Raw genomic sequence first — 26859 nt, forward strand, 5'->3', positions numbered from 1 at the left:
ACTATTTCCTAAAAATAGGATATGAACTAACTGTGAACATATTTGTTAACAACCTCACATACATTACTGTAGGAGTATCTTATTCCTTTCAAAGTTCCTGTATTTCTTAATTAGCTTATTTTACTGTAGCTAAGGCTCTCTACTGATTTCTAATGATTGTATTATTTTTTATATTGGTGTAAATATTTCTATTTGTATATGGTATTGTTTCTTACATAGTATTGACTTTGGAACTACTGTTCCCTCATGTACTGTTTGTCTTACACTTTCATATTTCCTTTTTCTCATAAAATTGTACATTATAAACATCTAAATGTTACTGTGGAGTTTTTCTCCCCGGGCCTCTGCTGAAAATGGAAATATATCCAGTTGGACTAGCCTGTTTAACAAATGTAAAATAAATAAATAAATAAAAGAAAAATCCTCAGGAGGGGAAGCAGAGGGAATAGAGTCCTCTGCATCAGAATCCTCAAAAGTAGGTATGGACAAATCCAGGTCATCAGAAGAACCAGAAAAAACAGAATCCTGATCAGAAGATTCATAATCGAGCTCTGCCCTGATTAGAGTTATTAGATCTTCAGCCAATTTTTATCATTTTTTTGTTTAGGCATAGAGGCCTGAGCATGTGGCCTGGGCGTTGTTTTTTTGGCATGGATCGAGATTTAGGCCTTATTAATGAAAGAGGGGTCGATTTAATATGCAAGTCTGTGGGCCTGAATACGCCCTCAGAAGCCGGTGCCTGCACAGCGGCACTGGACCCATCCAAGGTAGAGACATCCACGGGTTCCATAGTTGAAGTATCTTGCGGCACACCGGACTCCAAATGGGTCTCAGTAGAGGCCTGCGAATCAGAGGTAGTGGGTATCAGGGGCTGCGAAAGCACTTCACTGAGTACCAGCGAACTGGTGACTGGCTTAGGAGAAGCGTCATCGGCAGTTTTGGACCTCGGCGGCCTGTCTCTGTCTTTGCGTTTTTTGGAATTTCGGTAGTCGGATGACTAACCGATGACATTTCTGGATAATTAAATCGAGATCCGAAATATTTAGAGGCAAAAATATACAGACGACGGATAGTGCGCTGATTAAATAAAGCACAAAACCGACAACAAGGTACGTCGTGCTCAGGGCCTAGGCAAGGAATACAGTACGAATTAAAATCTTTATGAGGTATTTGCTTTCCACAAGTAATGCAATTATTAACTTTTACTGACATCGGGAAGGAGCAAGAAAAAGTTTCTCCAATGGGGTACTTAGCTTTTAGTTGAAGACTTCGGTTCTGAAACTCGAAAATTAAAATTTCAGGAGTCAGCCGACCGGCACTTGCGAACTGCTTCTGCTTCGGGCACCGCATGACAAGAAAGACTGATGTAATGGCGTCGGCTGCATGATTTATACCCCTGATGACCTGATGTCATGGAAGAAGGTAAAGCAACCGATGCAGGACCCAAGACTTCGTTTATCAGGCCGACTGAGTGCAACCTGCAAGCAAATTGCCCAAATGTAATGACTGCACAGTGAAACACAAAGAACATCCAATGACATTAAAAGTAAAAGAGAAAGATAAAAAAAAGAACCCCAACCAGACACTTATCCAAAAAACAGCTCAGTAACCATCACAGAAGAAAGGTGTTCAGGCAGACATTCAATGATGACATTCAGACTGGTGGCAAAGAAGTTCTGAAGTGTTTGTGTGGTCTGCATTGCTCTGAATATCACTCATCTCTGACTGCATTTAATTTTGATTTGAAGCTCTTTATTTAAGGTTTGATCACTTCTATTTTGCATCTTATTCTAGTATTACATTTGTTTTCTTTTAAGTTTTCTGTTCTGTTGGAGTTTTAAGAGTTCTTGGATAGGATCAGTTAAGAAAAGTTACCAAAGAATTCCTTTGCAAACTGTGAATAGCATCAGTTAATTAGTGGGGGGAGCTGAGACACAGCATTACTCTTTTACTTAGAAATATATGTAGTTAGCTGAAGTGTTTGTGTGGTCTGAATTGCTCTGAATATCACACATCTCGGACTGTATTCTCCCCCACCCACACTCACCCAGTCCTTGAGTTCTTACATTTGGTGGCTTGACTCTACACCTTTTGGTTTAAGCACTTGGGCTTCAGGCCAGTTGTTTTACATTAAGGTTTGTAGTCTATACTTGTGGCAGGAGCAGTAGCTTACATCCTTCTACGTTGGGAATTGCTGGTTGAAGGCTTAGTGTCTTGTTATTCCAAAAGTGTCTTAGTTCTGGTTTAAGCACTTGGGCTTCAGGACAGTTATTTTACATTAAGATTTATGGTCTACACTCTTGTGGGAGGAGAGGGTAGATTCTGCCCTTCTGAGCCAGGAATTGCCGGTTGAAGGCTTATTGTGCCTGTTTATCTGGACTGTTTCTTTCTGAAACCGGTGCACCTTGTTTGCTGTAGCATATACTAGATTCAGACCTGCTGAATCTAGCTTTGTTTGTATAACTTGAGCACTAATCCAGGCTATCTTTTTTGAGAGGGTTCCCCTGAACTATAGTGATAGGAGTGTGCAGTTAGAACTTGCTTGATTGAAGACTGCTGGAACAGGGCTCAGTTTTGAGCTTTTTTATTGGTTAATTTGTTTAAATCAGTTTGCTACTGATATGTTTAAGTGTGTATATGTTCTCCTGCATTTAATCAACCTAAACAGAGTTTAAATATCTTTAGCATAGTTTGGTTACAAGTTTTGCTGTATCCAGATCTGTTTGTGTAATTCCTGTGTTTCCTGCTACTCCATCTTGTGTTGGTCTGGGCCTGCCTGCACTTAGTGGAAGTAAGTGAACTAGTTGGAACTAGTCTGGCATAGGGTTGGTTGGTCAATTCCAGTGTTTCTATTTTACTTTCATTTTGTGGTATTTAAACCCTTTGCATGGGTTTGTGCTTGTTTGCCTGCTGCTGTACTGTTTTAAGACCTTGAGAGGTATCACAGTAGCATTTTTTCCCTTACCAGCACTCTTGTGTAAGTAAGGCCCTCGCCTGCAGCTACTGTATTGATTTTATCCAGCCCTACTCACACCTATAGGTACTCTCCTCAGACAGTACCAACTCTACTATCCCTGACCTCTCATCCACAGATTCTGATAACCATGAATGGACAATTTCCTACAGTTTCTCATGCTAGTCTGGTTGATATGTGCATCCAGAGACAGTGTAGCAACTGCCTTATGGACACAGATAACCCTCTACTACTACCACCTAGGAACACAATATGTGAGAGATGCAATCACATTAAGAACCTAGAATCCTTGCTGTTACAGTCACAAGCCAGTACACTGGGCACTGAGAATGTTGTCTGCACAAACACTACGAACACCACAACTCTAACACCATCTACATCTGTACAACACACTCCTACATATGTGAGGGTTCTCAACAAAAACGTACATAAACAAAGAAGATCTCCCAAGCAAAAACACACATGCTCACAGCCTCTACAGCCCAGCCACAAACCCAAAATACTACTCATAGGAGACTCTATTGTGAGACACACAGATGGGCCCCTCACCAAGCTAGACAAGGAGAAAGTCACTAAGTTGCTGGTCAGGTGGTACAACCCACCATATCATGCATGCACTCAAATCTCTTAACAGGTACTGCTATGACTCTGCCATAGTCCATGTTGGTGTGAATGACTTGAAACGTACCTCTCTGGACTATATGAAGAGAGTCATGACTGAGCTCGCTGAATATGTATCCCAGGCAGCTATGTCGCTAGCCTTAAGCAGCATCCTACCAACACCCAGAATGATGCCTTAATACAAACAGAAAATGATTAACTTTAACAACTGGATTAGTTTCTGGTGTCATTCCAAGGGGATTCAGTAACTGACAGCCTGGGAGGACATGATTGACAGACCACAATGCTCTGCCAGAGATGGCCTTCATCTGTCTCTCCTGGGCTTCCGGCAAAGGCTTTTGTCTCTCCCATAGTGCCTTTTTTATGCAAAGTCATGAGCACAAAATTACCAACATGAAAAATTCTTCTAAATGAAATTTATAAAGGTCATGCTGTTAAACGCTAGGAGTCTTAGCAAGAAACTTCACTCATTGCAAGCATTCCGTGCCCTGGAGGATGCTGACAGTCACTGAAACCTGGTTCAAAGCTGTGGAGAGCACCGCAGCCTTACCAGGTTACTCATCCTACCATACTTTCAGACCCCAAAAGGAGGGCTACAAAGCCACAGGAGGTGGAGTTTCAATATTTATCAAAGACATACACACCTCCAGGTGTCAAATGGTATGACGCACAGAAGACACTCCAAGTGCAGTTAAATGTTGACAAAATACCTATTCAAATCATAGCTAGCTACAGGCCCCTAACCATGACTCCGGACACCCACGTCACCTATCTGGACTTAATTGAATCCATCAATATTCAACCCTCTGCCCTGATCCTGCATGACTAACTACCCAACCATACATCGGAAGACCTATTCTGGTCCATACATGAATGCCCAGAGATTCTTCGATTTCATCATGCCAATGCATTGGATCAGCTGGTCGACACCCCTACGAGAGGTGGAAATATCCTGAACCTTGTCCTAACCAACATGAGTAACCACTGTAGCACCCCCTACAGTGTCATTCTCCTTGGTAAGATCCAACCATAAAGCGATCACTTTTGAAGTTACCATCTCCACTGACCCCCCCCCGCCTTGTCAGGGTCAAACAAAAACATTTTTCCAAAGCTGACTACAGTCTCCTCAGAGCAGGTATAAGCAGCTTTGCACTACCATCCCTTCAGTTGGAACTAGGATTAATGTCCAAGCCTACACCAGAAAACTATATGAGCACCTACATAGCTGTATGGACTCAGCAATACCTGACAGGACCAAATCATCTTCCTCAAGGAAGAGCAAACCTGTTTGGTGGACAGCAGCAATAAAACTCTGTAATAAAAGGAATAAAATTGCTGTCCCGGACCAAGAAGGAGCAGGTGCCATGTTGGGAGCAATCTTTCCTTTGTCTGAACAAGCAAATAAGGTCACTGGTGAAATCCTCTAAGGCTACCTTCAAGTCAAGATTGGCCACATCCACTATGGACAATCGCAAGGCTTCACATATGTCCACAACCTCAAAGGTAACACCCAAATCTGCTCTGAATTGGTGGTCAATACCACATATACAAATGCCATACATACAGCCAACCTGCTGGCAAGACAGGTTCAGTGAAAACTTCAACCCCCCCCCCCCGTCCACCATCAGTAAACCAGGACATCCCCAGCACCTGCCTTCCTTCCCCTCATCACCAGGGAGCAGGTCTTTAATGCCCTCTTAAAGGCAAAAAATACAGTCTCCATGGGACCGGATAAAATCCCTGGCTGTATCCTACATGAGCTCTCATCAATCAAAGCCTGAGCACAGGCTTCATCCCAGCTGAATGGAAGACAGCAACTGTCATCCCTCTACACAAAGGTGGAGCATCCGCTGACCCAGGCAATTCTAGGCCCAGCAGCCTAACTAGCCTGAGCTGCAAGGCAATGGAACGCATTACCATGGTCCTTATAAACAAGGACATTGGCAACCTCCAAACACTTGACATAACACAGTTTGGTTTTGTCAAAGGGAGATCATGCCTGTTAAACTTGGTCGACTTCTTCGAAACAGTCACCAAAGCCATGGACAAGGGGAAGACGGTGCACACTGCCTACCTTGAACTAGCCAAAGCCCTTGACACTACTCTCCACTCAAGCATAATAGATAAACTCTCCCAGCTAGGCATCAAACCGTATATGTTACCAGATGGGTAGCTAACTGGCTCACTGACAGAACCCAATCAGTCAAAGTAGGGGAAGCCACCTCTAGTAGTAGACCCATAACGAGCGGTGTACCCCAAAGATCAGTTTTGGGGCCTCTATTGTTTGGGATATATTTTTCTGAGGTGCAAGCCAAAACAAGTGGTCTGTGGCTGATCAAGTTTGCAGATGACTGCAAGCTGGGCCCTGTCTTGAATTCCCCCTAGTGATGTGAACATCCTCCAAGAGGGCCTAAACCAAATTAATGACTGGTGCCAGAAGCATGGCCTCAAACTGAATGCCAAGAAATGCATCATTATCCCCTTTAGGGAAAATGGCATCTTCACTAATTATCACAATAACAACGTACTAAGCACACAATTAGTTGTGAGGGACTTGGGCACCCAGGTTGACAGCAACCTGAGTTTTGACCACTATGCTGCCTTAGTTGTATGGAAGGCTTTCTACATGGTCCACCTCATAAACAAGGGTATTTCATCCAGGAACAAGGAGGTCATAATATCCCTATACTCCTCCCTTATCCCACCCATTATCGAGTACATTTTCCACTTCAGCATGTACCTTGCCAAGTACATGCAGCAGCTGGAGTGACCACAGAGGTTCCTGACCAGGAAACTCCAGGGTCTCAAACACCTATCCTATACAGATAGGCGAAAAGCCCTGTCCCTCTATTCAATCTCATACAGACTGCTCAGAGGTGACCTGTGTTTGGCATACAAGGCCATCTTAGACCCAGCCTTGATGGGGCTGCTGCATATCCATAAGTCAACTCCACTTGCGCAACCTGCACGCAAGGCCTTAACCTGGTTTGTGACATTAATAGAACTTGTTGGTGGGATAGATTTGCATTCCAAAGATTCCCCTATCTGTGGAATACCTCTCTAGCCCTCTTTAAGAGGAACCTGGATGACTGGATGGGAAACAGAAAATACACCCCTGGGATCCCACCTATGTCCTTGCTGGACAGGGGAAACAGGTGCTGAGTTGGAGGGAACATGGGCAAAATTCTTGGCTAGGCTTATAAGGGCCTCCGGGCCAGTAGCCTAGTATCATCCTATGAACCTATGAAGTGTGTTCATCTGTACATCACCTTTAAGCTCTTTGTCTTGCATGGACAGCATACATGTGGCGCCTGTAGATACTAAAGGCTTTGGTATGCTGTCCGGACATTCGGCTATCCTTGACAAGAGATACCTTACATTAGGAATACTGCAACAGTGATATGGAAGGACATCATCCATTATGCTAGAAGCATAGCTATCTCAACCAATGCCCTACGCTGGTCATATGAAACTAGCACTTCCTCAACTCAAGTGAAGAGCAACCAAAAAAGGACTTCTCTAAAACTAGCAGGATGCTTCCTGCATTCAAGAGGGCAGTACCCAATCCACCTGCTTCCCAGCTCTTCATATCAACCATATGGGGAGATGCATGACACTACCTACCCCAGCCATTGAGGACCCATTTCTGTGCCCGGCCCCTGACCTTCCTTTCTTACAGTTTGGGGGAGGGGGGGATTCTTCTTTTAAACTGTAGCAAAGAGTTGCTACATTTTATACTCTGCCTGCACAAAGCACCACAGCACTCAGGTTTTAGTTAAAAAAAAAAATGTAGCAACCAGTTGCTACAGTTTATACCCTGCCTGAACAGAGCGCTACAGTGCTCAGGTTTTAGTAAAATAAATATTTGTCCTTTTAAGCTGTCGCAAACTGCTTGCTACAAATGTAGTAGACTGTTACTGTTTATTCCTTGCCTGCACAGGTGCTACAGTGCTCAGGTTTTAGTTAAAAAAGACTTTTATATATAAACTGTTACAAACTGCTTGCAGTTTAGACCACACACAAACACACCCACACACACACAGCATTCAGGTTTGACCACAAATGCAATACCAGCTTTTAAAAGACAGCACTGCACTAATGAGTTATGAGGATGACGGATGGTTACCCGATAGCACTCTAACACTTTGGGCCCGGGACAGTTGCTCCTCTCACCCTATCCTAGCTACTCTACTGCAATATACATCGGTTTAAAATGTTATGTAAAATGCTTCAACTAGGTCAAAACAACTTTTTGCTGCTTTTACCAGGATCCACCAACCACTGGCATTTGCAGCCTGCAATATTAGAAAATTCTCAAATTTACATTCATCAATGTGCCTAAGCCTAAATGAAAAAAAAAAAATAATGTTGTATTAACACAAATAACACTAAAATTTGCATGCATCTGTATTAAAAGATCTATCAGTGCAGATCATAGACTGGACTGAGGTGATGGGCGTTTGGTGAAATATTTGATATGCTTTTCTGCAGTCTCCAAATTCACTCTGTATGCAATGAAAGATCATCTCAGCTTTCTGCTCCTTTGACACTGCTTTTGTTCTGTTTTCATTGCTCACTGCAGCATGCAGATTTCTGTACATGTCAGATTAATCTCAGTTGTCAATTTTGTACACTGTCTTCACAAAAAAAAAACTCTGTTAATGAACCTCTCTGCTTTCAAAGCTCTAAAAGACAAATCTTTAGAACAGGAGACAGTATATAGAACTGTAACAGTAGCATAAAAGATTGCATTCCCCCTAACATTTTGCTTCACATCATAATTAATGCAAAATACATTTTAAAAGTTTTTATGCAACTAACAAAAATAAAATTAAACTTTGGAAGAAGTAGAAAATATTTTTCTAGGATAATTATCATATGATCTTGTGAATGGAAATGAGGGTCTCTAGTCACCTTCCTACGAAAAACTAATGCTATTAAGACAAACCTGCTGTAGGAAGTATGACTCTGCTTGCTCTGGAAGGAATCCCTCACTCTACTGCAGTGCATAGAAAGGTGTTAAAATATCAGAGTGCAACTAGTCAACCAAAGGAATGTCATCCAGATCTCAATATGGTTTTGTCCCCTTATATTCAGCTCTGATCAGACCATTTACATAACACAACGGCCCCTTAGGGATGCATGTCATCAGACATATCAAACAGTTGTAAAGACCCCATAAGTTCCTAAAAAAGGTGACCACAGACATACAATCCCTAACCTACCTGAAAGACTAAAAACACTGTCCCTCTTTTCTGTGTTTTATAGGCTCCTCAAAGGAGACAGTTGCCTATTCTAGGATCTCCTTTACCTTCACAAATCAGGGAGTCCCACAAATAACATAACATGATCTAAACCTGCTTCAGCAGATCAATAAAACAAGGGAGATTCATTACTCAGAATCTCCTTTACCTCTGGAATAGACTGCCCCTGCAGGCAAAGCAGTGTGATAGACTAGCCCCTTCAGCTGGGACTTGGATAACTGCATGGGTACTCATAAACTCACTCTGGGAGTGACAGGCTTACTACACTGCGAACTGACAAGGTGTAACTGTCACAAGACCAAGTAGTTCTGAATGTCCTGCGATCCCCATTAAGCACTTTGCAGTGTACAATCAGCTGCTGTGTGCCTGCATGTTTTAGTTATGTTTGGACAAATGGGAAGAAGAGAATCATAGCAGCTGTACAGCAGAAGCGGGACATATTCTGGCGAGCAGGGATACAGTAAATAGCCCCTAAAGAGAAGGTTCATTAAAACATGCAAGTCATCAAAGATCATTAGCTACTGACAAGAGCACAATACCAAAGGGCTTTTATCATATCCAGTGCATCACAAGTCCGTAGGGCTTGAACCATCCAAAGATATCTGCTTTACAACATTTATCCAAGATCTAAACTCTGAATACTCTGTGTGTCTGTCCTTTACAATCAATGATTCTGCCTGACTATCATGGCAAACCCATGGTTTTAAATAACACAATCTGTATTACCCAACCAATTAAAAAATTTGGCCACTGAAATACATTAGCCTGGGAAAAAGCTTTTTTTGTCAGTTAACAATGAAGACATCACTTTACTCTCAAATGAGTACTTACAGCATCTTTAAAATCTACCTAGATCTGATTTTCTTTTACCTGCCCTTCCCATTCAGCTTCCCCTAGACTATTTACCCATCTCCCCAACAAGTACCCAGTCTTAAGTTATCTGTGCCATTAAGTGCTGACATATCTGAACAGATGAATTTTCTGTTTCGTACTTACTAAACTAGATTTTAAAAGCAGAAAACACGGCTGCAAGACTGCCAAGTACATTTTTATTCTAAAGAGAAAAAGTACAGTTTTGTACCTACCATAAATGTAGATGTCCGAGAGGTATGCATCTGCAGTCCTAACAAATGGGTTGTCCTGTCCACAGGCAGCCCTTCGGTTGGCCGGATTCCAAAGTCTGGGTCTGGCCTCGGCTGATGTCGCACTTCACCCGATGTCATAGCTGCAGTTCTTCGGGTATAAAGGTATCAGCCGACGCCATTTTCCTTAGTGTTTCTTGCCCCAGATGCCAGGTGCCCTCTAGGAAGGCTAAATTTGGATAAATGTAAAAGTTTCCAAATAACAGAGAGCAAATAAAAATAAACATGTATATACATATATACAAACAAATACACCATAATAGATTCCCCCAGCTAGCTAGAAGATGGGCAAATACCCTAGGAGTACCACAGAGGGGAAGGAGGGAGGGTAATCCTGACTGCAGATGCATAACTCTCGGACATCTACATTTATGGTAGGTACAAAACTGTACTATGTCCTTCAAGGATGCATCTGCAGTCCTAACAAATGGGTAGAATACCATAGCCAAACTGGGGGAGGAGGTAATAATAAGATTATGGTGTAGTTAAGATCCCTTGCAAAACAGCAGTGGCAAAACCTGCTCGGGATCTGGAGTATAAGTGTAGATTATAATGTTTGGCAAATGTATGCACGGAGCTCCAAGTAGCAGCCTCTAAAATGTCTTTGGTAGCCACTCCTCGTAAAAAAGCTGTAGTAGTGGCTGTAGCCCTTGTGGAGTGAGGTCTGATGTTTTCTGGAGTTGTCTTTCCATGGTAAGAGTAACAGAATCTAATGCAATTTCCTATCCACTTAGAGATTGTCTGTTTTGAAATTGCTTTTCCTTCCATTCCTGTTGCATATGCTACCAGTAGCTGGTCAGTTTTTCTATTGCTCTTGGTTCTGTCCAGGTAGTAGCGCAATTGCCTATGTACATCCAAGGTATGTAATAGTCTTTCTCCCCTGTTCTGTGGGTTGGGGAAGAATGTAGGCAGGTAGATAGCTTGGTTTAAAGATACCCTGGAGACCACCTTTGGCATAAAAGTAGGATTAGTTTTCATGGACACACTATCCTGATGGAAGATAAGGAAGGGCTGTACTGCCATTAATGCCTGTAATTCAGAAACCCTTCTTGCTGAAGTGATTGCAAGCAGGAAAGCAGTTTTCCATGATAAGTACTGTAATTCTGCTGTTGCTGCTGGCTCAAAAGGAGGGAGTGTCAACTTTTCTAGCACAAAGTTCAAGTCCCATGCGGGCAATGGAGGCTTCCTTGGTGGTTTTACATTTTTAATTCCTCTCAGAAACTGCCTGAGTAGAGGATGTGAGAAGACTTGAGGGTCCATGTTGTATTCTGCTGAAATAGCTGATGCATGAATCTTAATGGAAGAATAGGACAGGCCATTGTGGAAAAGCTCTGCCAAGTATTCCAGGATGTTAGCTATGTTTACCAGTGACACATTTACTCCTTTCGCTGCACTCCAAATGAGATATCTTTTCCATTTTGCTGAATAAGTTTTCCTTGTTGAGGGTCTGCGAGCCTCCAAGATAATGTCTTTAACCCTTTGAGATAAATCTGGGTTATTTTGTCTTATGCAATCTTCCAGGCAGCTAGCTGCAGCGTTTTTAGGTTTGGATGCAGGGTTTTGAAATTGTTCTGTGTTAGCAGTAAGGGAACTAGGGGCAGTGGCCATATTTGTTCCCGAGACATACTCCTCAGTAATGGGTACCAATGCTGCCTCGGCCAGTCTGGAGCTATCAGGATGATCCTTGGGCGGTCTTCTTTGATCTTCAATAGCACCTTGTGCATCAAAGGAAGAGGTGGGAATGCATATGCTGTCAGGTTTTTCCAACTGAAAGATAGGGAGTCCACCTTCCAAGCAAGTGGGTGGTATGCCCTTGTGCAGAATTTTTTCAATTGGTGGTTGTGTGGGGATGCAAATAAGTCTATTTCTGGTAGTCCCCATTTCCTTGTAATGGATTTGAAGATGTCTGGATGCAGCATCCATTCGTGGGCATCCGTGGTAGTTCTGCTTAGGATATCTGCCAGTATATTTTCTTTTCCTGGTACAAATATTGCCTGTAGCTGAATGTTGAAGCTCAGGGCCACATTCCAGAGGTCCATTGCCATCCGGCATAGAGGGTATGAATGTGTGCCTCCCTGTTTGTTGATGTACCACATAACTGTGGTGTTGTCCGTCCTTATCAGCAATTGACCCTGTTGAAGAAACGGTCTGAATGTCTGAATTGCCAGTTTTACTGCCAGCATCTCCTTTTGATTTATGTGCAGGTTCAGCTGGTCTTGAGTCCATAAGCCTTGTATGCACTTGTCCAGCATGTGTGCCCCCAACCGAGGTCTGAGGCGTCCGTGGTGATAGTCTGGCTTGGTTGAGGGCTGTGGAAGGGCAGTCCTTTGTTCAATTGACAGGCCTGAGCCCACCATTGGAATTCTTGCTTCAGGCATGGAATTATTGGAATTTGTGTTTCTAGGCTGTGCTTGTGCTGAGACCATAAATTCCTTAGGTACCATTGCAACTTCCTCATATGTAGTCTGGCATGTGGAATCAATATTATGCAGGATGCCATGTAACCCAGGGCTTGCAGGACTTTCCTTGCTGTTAGCTGGTTCTGCATTGTTAATGCCATGAAATAGAGAGGAAGGTGCTTCTGCTTTTCTGCTGTGAGGGATGCCATTTGATTTGATGTGTCCAGTTCTGCACCCAAGAAAGTTATCCTTTGGGATGGTATCAGCCTTGACTTTTTTATATTGACTGTGTATCCCAGGGCTTGCAGTAGATGAATGACCTTTTCCAAATCTTTTGCTAATTTGTTTTTGTTGTCCGCTTGTAACAGGCAGTCGTCCAGGTAAGGGTAAATTTGAATTCCCTGAAGCCTGCAATGAGCAATTACTGATGCCAGGCATTTCATGAACACTCTGGGCGCAGTAGATAAGCCAAAGGGCAATGCTGAGAATTGATAATGCTCTGATCCTGCAAGAAATCTGAGGTATCTTCTGCAATTTGGTCGTATGGGGACGTGCAGGTATGCCTCCTTGAGATCTAGAGTTACCAGCCAAGACTCCTTGCCCAGCATGGGAAGAAGCTGCTGTAGGGTCAGCATTTTGAATTTTGGAACAATGAGATATGTGTTTAGAGCGGACAGGTTGAGAATAGGTCTCCATTGGTTTTCTTTTCTTGGCACCAGGAAAAGTCTGGAGTAAAATCCTTGCCCTTGTTCCATAGACGGTACCTTTTCTATAACTCTCATCCTTATTAAGTGGTGTATTTGTTCTAGAGCTTTTGTCTTTTGATTTGGAGGTAGGTTTGGCATTCCTCTCTTCCTTGGTAGAGTATGGAAGTGAAACCTGTAACCTTGGTCTATTGTCTGTAAAATCCATTTGTCTCTTGTGATGTGATGCCAGTTTACTGAAAATAAGGCTAGCTTTCCGCCTAAGGGTGCTTCTAGTTGTTCCCTGGTAGGCGGTCTCAGAGCCAAGTCACTGTGATTGTCCTGTGGAAGTGGTAGTGGCTGGATCTGTGGCAGTACTTCGCTGGTTGTTAGGCTGCCACTGACGTCCCCTGTAGGCACCTCTGGATTGACCCCTGCCTCTTGGGCGCCTATTCCTGCCTCTCTGTGCTCTGGTGGTGTCTGGAAAGGACCAATTCTTGGAAGGCCAGTTCCTACTAAACCTTGGAGGCTGGACCTGTAAGAAATCCTTGACTGTCTGGACAGATTTTGCTTTCTCTTCCACCTTCTTCAGCACCTGCTGTGCAGGGGAGCCAAACAAATTGAGCTTATCCATGGGAGCATCTAGGAGCTTTGATTTAACATAGTCTGGTAAGGACTGCTCTTTTAAACATGCATGCCTTCTGATCACTGTACCAGTCATAGCTGATCTAAAGGAAGCCTCCAGTGCATCATAGCCACATTTTAAGGAATGATTACTGACCTGCTGAATGTTATGCACCGTTTCCTGAAGAGATTTTTTGTCTAATGGTTCAGGCGAGGACAGTTTTTTAGTTAACTGATCTAACATAAATTCCTGATACTGAATCATGTGGAATTGACAGTTTAAGGCCCTAGCCGAAAGAGTAGCAGAAGTATAAACTTTTTTACCCCATCTCTCTAAGGCCCTAGATTCCCTTTCAGAGGGGAGGGGGTTTTGGCAGAGGTAGCTGCTACTGCCTTGGGTCCCTGAGAAATAGTTTCTGGATCTGCAAAAGGAGCCTTATACAAATGATAATGTGTGTCCGGAACCCTGTAGTACCTGTCGGGCTTAGCAGGGGCCGGAGGAAGTGAATCAGGAGCAGTACAAGCATCATTAAATGCATCATCCACAACAGTAAGTACTGGAGGAATGGCTAAAGGCCTATGCTGTGGCAAATGCAAAAAAGTCCTAAGCCTTTTCCTAGAGTCTGAAAAATCCTGGCCCTGCCATTGAAATTGTTCCCTCATAGCATGCAAGGTTTCCCCAAAAGAAAATTCCTCAGGCGGAGAAGCAGAAGGAATGGAGTCTTCTGCATCAGAGTCCTCATAAGGAGAATAAGGGCCCTCTGGAGGGTTTGTATTTTCTGAATCATCAGAGGAGTAATCTGAAGAAACTGGCTCAGGGGGCTCTGCTCTAGGCCTCTTCTCTGGAGGTGGGTGAGAGGCCCTGTCAGGGTGAGGTTGGGATCCCCGGATCAAGGAAATGAGATCCTCTGCTAGACTAAGCATTTGAGTACTAGAGCTAGGCCTGTGAGAGGTGGTCTTAGCAGGCACAGTCTTGGTTGATTTTGCTGCTTTAGCCCTGGCAAAAGCCTTAATCGACATGGATGCAGGGGGCCTAGCAGCTCCACGTGCAGGAGTAGATATATCTAAAGGAATAGTATCAGATAAATCCTGTGAACCTGCAAGGGTAGGTGGGATTTCAGTAGCAGATTCAGCCATGCTGGAAGAGGCCTCGGTAGGAGGCAAGCTTTCGGCCGAAGGAAGAACCGAGGACTCGGTTTCAGCCGAAACCGAGACACTCGCGGTTGACTTAACCGCAGTTTTGTCCGAAACCGCGGACCGCGAGTGTCGGTCCTTTTCCTTGCGCTTTTTAGTTAATTGCGAAGTCGGAGTTTCCGACGGCATGTTGTAAGCAAAAGCGGAGTCGAAAAACTCCTCAGCAAATTCCGACCGACGTCTAAGTGTCCATCGGTTGAAAGAAGCACAGGCTAGACAAGCTGCTACGTCGTGGTCTGGGCCTAAACAAGGTAGGCAGTAAGAGTGGAAATCTTTATGAGGTATTTGTTTCCCACAAGTTAAACAGTTATTCACTTTTTCTGACATCGGCTGAGGCAAGAAAGAGTCCCCAACGGGGTACTTAGCTTTTTAGAAGTCTTCGGTAGTAGTAATCTCTGGTTCTGACCGACCGGCACTTGCGAACAGCTTCTGCTTCGGGCACCACGCGGCAAGAAAGACTGAGGAAAATGGCGTCGGCTGATACCTTTATACCCGAAGAACTGCAGCTATGACGTCGGGTGAAGTGCGACATCAGCCGAGGCCAAACCCAGACTTTGGAATCCGGCCGACCGAAGGGCTGCCTGTGGACAGGACAACCCATTTGTTAGGACTGCAGATGCATCCTTGAAGGACATCAACATCCTGCACTTGTTGGTTCCCTATCAAAAGCCTACTATGATTTAGTCACTTCTTAGTGCACTATTCCTGTAATGTACACATTCAGACATTGGTAGGAATCACATACTGCTGTTGTGACCTTCAGTAAATCAGTTACTTATTTAGTACTCTGATCTACCTCCTAAAGAAATGGGACCACAACAGAATGCACATGCAATGGCCCCCTAAGGCAATATTGTATAAGGCATACAGTGAATAAAAAAAGGAGTACCAATTTTCTTTTAGTGGAGGTGTTGTGGTTATTATTTTTCTCTACTGCTACTTTTCCTGGTAACCAAACACATTACTCGCCAACTATGGCCAATTAATATAAATAGATGCAAGATGGACTAATTCTCATACAGAGTATTTACTACAGATAAACAGTGCAAAGAATACTTAATTCATAGGAAATATGTTGAAATAATTATGTTGCTAAACATTCATATGCATAAAAGCATTGTGTTTCTGTTAAACCTCATTTTTTTATTTAAATAATTACATCAAAAAACATTTTCATAAGAAGTATCATACATTTTGTACAAAGTTTCATATAAATAACCCAAGTTTTTAAAGAACAAATATAAAATTTTTATATTTCTGTAAAAATAGCAGCAGAATACAGAACAGAATAGTGTACAGCCCTAAAAAATGTAAAAAATGTCTTTTACATACATTAATAAATAAAATGATTTTTGACAGCTGTAGTACATTAAGATCCCTAACCATTTTTTTTAAAAAACATTACTTTCAATCTTTTCTTTACACAAATAAATAACGGTGCAAATAATACTGATGAGTGTGAAATGCATCTGAATCATTTGACATCTTAGGCTATTTTCAGCTCATGCCAGTTTTAGCAGTAACTGTTCATTAGCAGCCAAGCCTTCACAAACGCCCAATCCTTCGGTAGGAATCTGCATGCAGTGCTCGCTGCTCTGGAAGCAAGGCCTAAAAAGAATTTAAGTAACACACTTCACCTTGAAGTTAAAGTTTTAGCAAACTGCTTAAAATGCCAAGCAATCCCCCAAAAGCATCACAGCAAGAGCAAGATCATGCAAGTTTAAAAGTGAGGTGTAAAAATACATGCCACCACATGCTGCTACATCTAAAAACATGCCAGAAACACAACAGCCAGCACAGCAAAAAACACATGCAGTATTTCTGAGGAACAAACAATGCCAATAGTCAATGAATCTGACTGACCCTCAAGGTTGTATTACTGTTTAATCACAACAGCTTACAGTTTTCAGCTACTCTTTAGTTTGCTATAACACTTCTACAGCTGTCAGCAGCAAAAGCAAAAATGTTGCAGTGGTGTTTATAAACAGCCACAGCACTTGCGATGCAGAAATAATATGGGAAATGGCACATTTTCCTAAAAATTCTGACATGTTCACATTTTAAAAAGATATCAATATATTTTATTGAAATGAAAAAAAAAAACACAACTAATGTTGCAAATCCAGTTAAAGATACCCACATGGCTAGAAATAGGATTGGATAACCAATTACTTGTACTAGAGTACACCATGGTATGGTGGTGGTGGTGGTAGGGGGGGGGGGTTGACAATCCCTTAAAATAAGCTGACTTTTAATTAAAAATGCCAGCCCACAATTACTCAAACAAAGATCTTATAAGAGAAGACTTCATACTAATAAAAACAATTCTAGGGAGGACAGCTCTATGGTGTAGAAAGAAGGAATATCAACTATAACCCAGGAGCCAGAGACTCGAGAAATAAGCCTTTTTATGTGAGAAGCCTACCCACAGAGGGAGTAGGGTGGCAAACAAACATCCTAATGCTAGCTTATTCATGCAGTGCAGGAGATGCATTTCTCTCCTGGCTGCAGCAATCTGTGAAATCCAAGAGATCTAGCTCATGGGGACAAAATGAAAAGAAAATACAAGCTGACAATTTGTACTGGATGCCATTGGCTACCAACGCATTGAGCATAGCAGTTTAAAAGTAAGTCAAAGGAAAAAGTCTCCACTACAATCAAGTGGAACCATATGAGGGCATCCTATCTCTTTTTCCATCTCGCCATGGGCAATGAGAGGGGAACCAGGCGCATGATGGATGCTAGACATTGGGGGAATCAAAGATAGGGGAAAATTAATTAATTAATTCCATTTAATTACCTGCAAAAATACTGAACTTTAAATTTAGGAATTCTGGCATTATGACAACTTGTAGATGATCATTTTTTTAAACCATACCTACAGAGAGCATATGTTGCTATTTATAAAGAAGCTTTGTAGTTACCTTTACATTTAATTTATTAAGCAAGCAGGTATTCAGATGAAATGTTACCCTTCCCATGGGGCTTACTCAGGAAAACTTGAAAAATATCAAGGGGCGTGTTCTGTCACATTGATATTACAACATTAAATAATCTCCTGATTTTATTTTGTTACTTAAGAATACCTCAGCATACACTGCAGAGATTTCAAATACTTAAATGCATAACTGTTTGACTAAGTTCAAATATTTCAGATCTGAAAACCTATCGTCATACTTTGCATTTGGAAACTGATGGAACAGTCTAAGCAGTAGTAGTAAACAATGAACTTAGGTTATGAAAAGGACTGGTGAGACATATGAAGGAAGAAAATTAATTGCAAAAAAAAAAAATTGCACAGCCTGGGTCAGTCATAAGGAACTTGAACATTTGGGAAACTGGACAAATACACAAGTACTTGGAACAAAATATTGCTTTTAAGTACAGGATATGCAAAACGCTAGACAGGAGCTGTAGCAAAGAATACTCTACATTGATTTCAAAATAATTCCTGATCAGGGATAAATGCACTTATCTCAAAGAAATAACCACAGGAGTTCCATTAGGAAAAGCATCTGATACACCAAAGCATTTGGCATACCACACAGCTGCTACATAAATTAGATGCTTGACCTTGTGTTATGATGGGTTTCATCACAACTGATGTATATTGCAAAGCAGTGACATGCATATAACTAAATCTCAGATGTAAAAGTAGAAGTAATCTAATTAATGAGAGCAATGAGGATCCAAGAACAGTAAATAACTGCAATATGTGGTCAAACAGTAACAGAACGATATGGGTTATTCACCCTAGAACACTGTTTAGTGCATATCTGAGATGACTGACCTTGCTCTTTGCATGCTTTGTGGCTAGTTATCTGAGGTGAGTGCACATACCTTGAGTATCAGAAAGGTAGGTCTCAGAATTACCCTTCTAAATGGTTACTCCAAAAAGGACAATGCAGATAATTCACTTCTCTGCCCAGCTTGTTTAGCAGTATTTTTTTAAAAAGGGGAAGGAAGGTAAGATTCAAACATGGTTCAGATTCAAATTCATTTGATGTTAAATATGTAACTGCATGCTGTAATATACATGTGTTAAAGCGCTGCTTCACTAGATTTCCAAAACTCATATGTTTTCAGAAATTCCAACAATGATGCCAATGAATCACTGCAAAAAGCAATAAGTTTTATTTCTATACCTGCACATATGGAGTACAGTTTCATGAAGTTACTTGTTCACATGATGAGCAGGAACATTTCACATTGCACACTTAAATCTTCATTGCGGTTAGGTTATGTACATGTGCATTTTTTAATTTGAAGAAGCACTTCCATCCAGATTTGTTTCCTTTAACAATTTTTTCCTCACACTACATTTAATTATACTTAAATTTTACCCTCACCTTCAACCAAAACATTTGACTGAAAGACTTCCACCAGAAAGAACACAAAATATTTACAAAAAGGGAATCCAAACAACTAGACATGTGAATTCAGCAAAAGCCAAACTCCCAGTGTCCCAAAAGAGATGAAAAAACAGCAGTCTAAATTGCATTACTTTTTGGTATGAGACACACACACACACACTCAGCATTATTTCCTACCTGCTGCATGTTCACTTCTGGTACCCTGTTTTCCAGCTCTTCCTGTAGCTGCTGGTTTCTCCTCTCAGCCTGCTGTAGTCGCTGCTGAAGCTGAACAAACTCCTCTTTGGGCACCATTGTGCAGACCTGATCTTGGAGTTGATGCTCACAGAGATGGTGGGACTGGCTGCGAACTAAGCCTGGCCTGGAGCTAGGCTGAAAATGACGCATCTTAAAACAGAAGAAAAAGGAGGATGAAAATCTTTGCTCACACAGCTGAACAAAATTAATGCACTCTCTTAGTACACAACTTGTTTGTGTTGGGAAAAGTAGAGCAAACTCCAAAAAGAACTATGCAGCTAAAATCAATTTCTTCCTGGCGATTACTACAAAAGAGAAGTTACTAGATAAGCTAGTTAATAAAACAGACTGTACTAGACACATCTGTGCCCCTACACATGGATTTATCATACAAAGTGTGAACAGAAGGGAACAAATTGCATGAGGTGGGACTACAAGTGAAACTTCTACGTACTTTAATTGCCGGAAAGTACAGTACCCAAAAGTTAAACGAGCACTGAATGAATGACTGCATAGTCAAACACGCAATGTCAGGTTTGCTTTGTCCAGCAGCTGTAACATGTTAAAAGAAAAGTCTATGGAAGAGGAAAACAAATGTAAGCATATACTAAAACACTAAATACTTCTGAATGCATGTTGTGCCCATTGATGAGGGGAGAAGTTCTGGTCTACATGTCTAATTCAGAGACTGTTACTACTTTGGAATAAAGGGAATACTTAGAATAACTGAAACAACAGTGTTAGTTTTCCCCCAAAAAACAAACTGTATATTTAGTAAAGGGGGGTGTAGTTTTAACATTGATGGGTGAAGGGAGGGGGCATAGCGTACCTGCAAAAACAATTATTATGTTTTCTCACACATTAAGGTGTTTTTTTATCCATATTAAGCTTTGTGAAGCTGCAGAATTTTGTGAAAAACTTAAAGGTAAGATAAACTATACATTAAATCAAATAATTACACCTATATAAGGTATTTCCGCAAAGCAGCTTTCAATTGCTAGGTTAATATAGCTTCATTCAGAGAAGGTCACAGATATGTTCCACCCAGCTAAGACATAAGAGACTGATTGCATGAAATGTGAAGATTGATTGTTCTGAGTGGGGCATGAATGTAAGTATAATAGACACCAGAGTTTATTACCTTTACACTGTTCTATAACCTCTCCCCATCCTCTCTTAAATTTATAACATAAGCATCCCTTCTCCACACTTTTTTTGACCAGTCCAGCAGCACTCATTATGGTTTGTACAAAACTATCAAGTCTCTGCATTAATTTTATTTCTAGTGAAAAATTTATGTCACCTGTCTTTCAAATTACACCCATCATCCTTGGTGTTCAGAGCCTCCCAAGTCACATTTCTATCTTTATATATTTAATAATCTTTCCTACCCCATCAATCTCCCCAAATTTTCTTTCTCCTGTTTTGCTTCGTATACTTGCTTTATCTCCCTGGTGTATGCAAAGTTCACAGAGGAAAGTTACATAACCTCTATGACTAAACTTATTTACAACTCATTCCAAAGGATCCATAACTGTATTCTCACTTCTCTTTTCCCTTATTTCACTAACTTTAACTCTTCACTAAGTAATACTGCCTTCTCATTACTTCACCCAGGCTTCTAACAAACTTACAATTAATACTTTATTATTCCTCAAGTCATCTGCCTCTCTCTTCACCACCCTACAGTCTTGACTATTTTTCCTTTGTGACTACATTAAGTCCACATTTTTGCCCCTCAGTAAGCTCTTCCTTAAAGTAATGCTGTTCTCCTCATCACTGAAGACACTGTAATAAACTTCTAAAATCTAACTAATTAATGTAATACACTGTTTAGATATACTCCAAACTATCTTTGCACTTGAACAAAATGAAATTACCTTGCAATTTTAAGTCCTAAACAGAAATAACTTGCTTATCACATATACATATCTAAATACTGTGCTTCCCAATGAAAATAAATACGTCTCCCGCTAAAAAAGAAATGTGAGTGTAACGAACGAACCCAGGCCCAAGAACGAGAACAGGGATCCAAAGGTAGCATCCACAGAAGTTGCTTATGAGCACTTTTAAACATTGCCCATCAACGACATTAATTGCTACAAAATCAAACAGTTCTACATTTTACTGCCAAGACTCAAACCAGTCATTTCAGAGAAAATGTACATCACGGATAGCAAATTTGCAACTGCAAATAATCAAACAGACAAAGAACAGGGAGCACAGCAGTACTGTTTCCTAACAATTTATCAAACTCTCAGTCAACCACATAGTACACCTCATTCACAAGATGCCTCTGTAAAATGCACACAGGTGGAAGTAAACACATGTATAGCTTGCATCAGCTACACAGTACAAGTTGTCGATAGACTTTCTGGTAGATGTAAATACACAGGAATAGACTGTATCTATCGATACAGGGAAAGCTCACACACTGCTCTACAGTCTCTGCTCTACAGTCTATTTCAGCTGAGGAAAGCACTGATAAAGAACTCCTGATCTTGGGTAGTTTAAGTACTCCTTGACAGTTACACTGATCCTTGTAGAAAATGCCAAAATACAAAGCTGAGTCAGGCTAACATAGTCGTGGGTACTACCAAACTACTCGAGTGGAAACAAGCGAAGGTTCCCAAGTCACTTCCCAGAAACTATAACCTTATCCAATACCCTCAGTTATCACCTGTGTCAATACAAACCACCTGGAAACAATCTTATAATATGCACCTTTCAAAAAACACAATCTATAAGGAGCATGCCTTTTGAAACTATAGGTACAGACCTGCAATCCGTCAACTGATTTTTGAGTCAAGATATTCCAACTGACAATGCCGCAACATTCTTTACCAAGATTCATACAAGTATCCTGAATAACTATGCTTTATGAGATATTAACCTAGAAGCAATACTCTCTCCTTGGCTCAACAACACAAAAAAAAGCTTTATAAAATTAAAAAGGCTCAACTTGGAAAAGGTATAAATTTGTTGTACTGACTTGCAAAAAAAAAAAACAATTATTAACAGCCAAGCAAGCACTGCCTACAGCAGATTAGGTTTGCAAAGCAAAATTATTTAAAAAGAAAAAAATATATTTTTAAGTTGTCATCAACTCAAAAAGCAATGGAATATTTAACCACTTTCACTTAGAATAATTTAGACATTGACAATCTTTTCCATAACTACTACTTAACTGCAAAATAACTCTGCCTATAGTCAATGTGATTCTTTAAATGCTTACATGGCTGTTATCAATTCAAAATTCCAAATGCATCTAGCTACCACAAACAGATGCTTACAGCACAAGACAAAAATCTCAAAGCAGCTTATTACTTAGAAGGAAAGAACAGTCTAGCACAAATCCAGTTTGACTTCAGAAAAGGCCACTGCAAAGAAACTGGAAACTCAAAACTGACAGCCATACAACCTTCTACCACCATATATTAGACTTACACCATCTATTGTCTACTCACTTCCACAACTGAGAGAGACCCATACAAGAATATCCCACTCCAGACATTTTGAACAGGAGTAAAATTCTTCCTCTAAAGGTGGAGAGAGATTCAAGCTGACAGCTTTAACCTTCATCAAAAATTGTGGAAAACGTCTATAATCAGTTAGCTTATTACTTAGAAGGAAAGAACAGTCTAGCACAAATCCAGTATGACTTCAGAAAAGGCCACTGCAAAGAAACTGGAAACTCAAAACTGACAGCCATACTTAACTTCGGCCAAGAAAAATAAGCCTTTGTACCACTGAACCTCTCCAAATCCTTTGACCTGGCTGAGCCTTTTCTACTAGCATGTTTCGAGTCTAAAGGCAGTGAAAACCACCTGTCCCCCAAATGGTTCCAAATCTGCTTAACTAACAGACCACTAAAAGTTAGATGGTGTGAATCCTGCTGCTGCCCACCATCAAAAATCAGTTTTCTGTTGTATCTAGGCCTCTGTTGTTTTTTTCTTTTCACATACAAAATTAAACACAAACTTGCCGGCACCTACACTATCCTGATTCAATATGCAGATGACTCGTAACTAAACTGCAGGTACCATAGTCCACAAAAGACAATTCATTCATTTCAGGCTTTCACATGCTGTGCAAATGGCTGAAGCAATGTAAACTCACCCAAAACAAGAACAAAACCAGTGTTGTACTGTTCATAAAACACTGTGATTCCATATAGTTCACTACTACATAAACAACGTGGCTCCTGGAAATGAAAAGTCTTTCAAGCAATTTGGAATCCTAATAGGTAACATGGTCTCTTTCCAAAAGGTTTAATAAACACACACTAGAAGCCAGGTACATTGTACAAAATTAGAGAACAGCTATTCTGTGACACCAACACATATTAAAAAGCCTAAAGTTAGATCACTTCAAAACATAATTTCAGCTTGCTGACCTTAAAGAAAGGAAAGTTGTGTAAAAATCTTAACATAACCACAGATGTCCTTCTCTTCCATGTTGCAGTATTCACTAGTGGGTTTACCCTTCTTCCCATCAGCTTGTTTGGCCAGGTTTCCAAAGCTTTTTCAGTCACTGTTGGTGCGTCAGATGTCCGACGTGTAGGCTGGTAAGTGGTCTATAAAAGTGATGTCTGCGCACACCATCCTCAGAAACAAGAAGCCCCAGATGGAGCCAGTCCTGATAGCATAGCCTGAGTAGGAGCCATGGAGAGCAAGTGCAAGGAGAACAGGGGGATGGAGGGAGGGAAGGAATACTGCAACATGGAAGAGAAGGACATCTATGGTTATGTAACATTTTACACAACTTTCCTATGTCCTTCTATTCCAATGTTGCAGTATTCACTAGTGGGCAAGTACAAAAGTTCACTGCTGGCTGGGTGGTGGTCTGGATGAGGATTTCAGGAACCCGACAGCCCTGGCAAATCCTGCTCTGGTCCTGGACATGTGGTCCAGCTTGTAGTGGCTGGTGAAGGTGTGCACAGATGACCAAGTAGCTGCTTCCAAAATGGAGTTAGTGTCTAGACCTTTAAAGAAGGCTCCAGAAGAAGCCATGGCCCTTGTGGAATGGGCTCTGACATTGCCCATTAGTGTCTTTCCATGGTGACATGGTGACAGTAACAAAATGAGACTGCCCTAGCAATGCAAGAAGAAATGGTTTGCCTCCCTACATCTTTCCTCAGAGCCCTGGGGTGGAAGGAAACAAACAGCTGGTCTGACTTGCATACAGGTTTGGTCTTATCTAAGTAGAAACGGAGCTGCCTGTGTACATCCAGGGAGTGAAGGGCTCTCTCACTGTCTCCCTGAGGGTTAGGAAAGGTGGGCCGTTGAATAGCCTGATTAAGGGAGAGGTCATTAACCACCTTGGGGGTAAAGGAAGGATTAATACTGAGGATGACCCTGTCCATATGGAAAACTAGGAAAGGTGGGGTAGACATAAGAGCTTGGAGCTCTGAGACCCTCTTGGCTGATGTTAAAGCTACTAGCTACTAGCAGTATGGTTTTTCCACATGCAAAATTTCAAGTTTGCCTTACCAGCTGGTTCAAAGGGTGGGAGAGTGAGTTTTTCCAGCACATAATTAAGATTCCCAGGGAGGAGGAGTTGGATTCCTAGGGGGTCTAAGCTGCAGAACAACTTTTAGGAATAGTTTGGCTGGCAGCCTGGAAGCAAGTGAGGGCTCCATAGGCAGGCAGGTAGAAATGGTTGACAGATGTGCCTTTAAGGAAGACTAAGACAATCCTGTCTTTAGCAGTTCACACAGATAAGAAAGAATTAAAGGCAGGTCGCTGTCCAGCAGCTCTAGCCGTCTTTTCTGACACCAGATAGAAAACCTTCTCCATTTAGAGAGAGAGGATTTCCTTGTGTTAGGTTTCCTGGCCTCCTGCAGGACTGAGAGCATGTCCTCATTATATAAGGATTCTGATTCCCTTCAGACACCATCAGCCACAGGGAGAGGTGTAGGGATCTCCACTGTGTGGGGAATCTGTGTTCCCTGGTGCTGTGTGAATAGATCCACTGAGAGGGGTAACTTGTGGTGATTGCCCTTGGATAGATGAAGAAGTAGGGGGAACCAGTGTTGCCTTGGCCAAAAGGGTGTCACCAACAAGATTTTTGGTGAGTCCTGCTGAATTTTCAATAGGACTCTCTGTATTAGAAGGAAGGGGGAAAGGCGTACAGGCATTTCCCCTTCCAGGACATTAAGAAGGCATCTGTTTGAAGAGCCTTCGGGTCATAAGTTCTGGAGCAGTAGCTCTGTAATTGTCTGTTTGTGGAGGAGGCAATCCGGTCTATCTGTGGAATAACCCCACCTGTGAATCAACTGTAGAAATACCTCCCTTGACAGCATCCATTTGTGACTGTCTAAGGAGGTTCTGCTTAAGGAATCTGCCTGGCAATTTTGTTGGGACGGGAGTAGGGTGATTCCCCTGGGAGACAGCTAGATCCCATACCTAAAAGGCCAGTCTGCAGAGGAGATAAGACTTGGTCCCTCCTTGCTTGTTCAAGTACCACATCACTGTGGTGCTGTCTGTGAAGATCTTTAGGATGCCCTATCTGAAGAAAGGCCTGTAGGGCCAGAAGTATGGCAGACATTTCTCTGATGTTGATATGCCATTGTTTGTTTTTCCACAAATAGGTTCATAGGTTGGTACTAGGCTATCAACCCTAGGGCCTATACAAGCCTAGCCATAACAATTCTCTGGCTATTTCTTCCCACATTATTTACTTTCCTGGACCCCTGTCTAGCAGGGCGACTGACGTGATCCCTGGGGTGAATTTCCTTTCTCCCATCCAATAGTCAAGGTTCCTCTTGAAGAGGTCCAAAGAGGCACTCTGCTTGACATGTATGGGCAATCTATTCCAGAGTCTGGGGAGTCTCTGGGTCAGGAACCTATCCCTCCAGCATGTTTTGTTTATTGTGATGACAAGGTTTAGATTCCCTGGAGTGTGTAGCTCTAAGGGATTGGGATTTCTTTAAGTGTAGCATGTCCAACAGCTCTGGGTTTGACATGGCCTTGTATGTTAAGCAGAGATCGCCTCTGAGTAGACGATATGCGACAGAGTATAGCTGGAGTTTTTTAAGGCGGGCAGCGTAGGGCATCTGCTTTAGGCCTGTGATTCTTTTAGTGAGGCATTTCTGAGGCCTTTCCAGTTGTTGCAGATGTCTTGAGAGGTACATACCAAATGGAGCGTTGTATTCTATAATGGGTGAGTACAGTGGGACAATGACCTCCTTTTTTCTGGATGAAAAGCCCTTTGTGATGAGGTGTGCCACATAGAAGGATTTCCTGACTGTTGTGGCGATGTGGTTATCGAAGGTGAGACCACTGTCCACCTGTGTCCCTAAGTCTCTTATCACACTTTCTGTGTTTAGTGTACTGCCACCTATATG

The 26859-nt window shown here is 41.8% G+C and overlaps 1 protein-coding gene across 1 annotated transcript in view; it reads right to left on the reverse strand.

Moving 5' to 3' along the window:
* The window catches only part of NIN (ninein), a gene marked incomplete in the record, with an annotated part of 1258852 nt that overhangs the window by 175578 nt on the left and 1056415 nt on the right, over window positions 1–26859 (reverse strand). Inside the window, 1 exon segment of the mRNA XM_044074306.1 lies at window positions 19452–19661. Coding sequence (XP_043930241.1) covers window positions 19452–19661 — 210 coding nt within the window.

Source organism: Protopterus annectens, chromosome 6.part0 (assembly GCF_019279795.1).
Source record: "Protopterus annectens isolate FY-2018-M chromosome 6.part0, PAN1.0, whole genome shotgun sequence".
In the NCBI taxonomy this organism is placed as follows: domain Eukaryota; kingdom Metazoa; phylum Chordata; order Ceratodontiformes; family Protopteridae; genus Protopterus; species Protopterus annectens.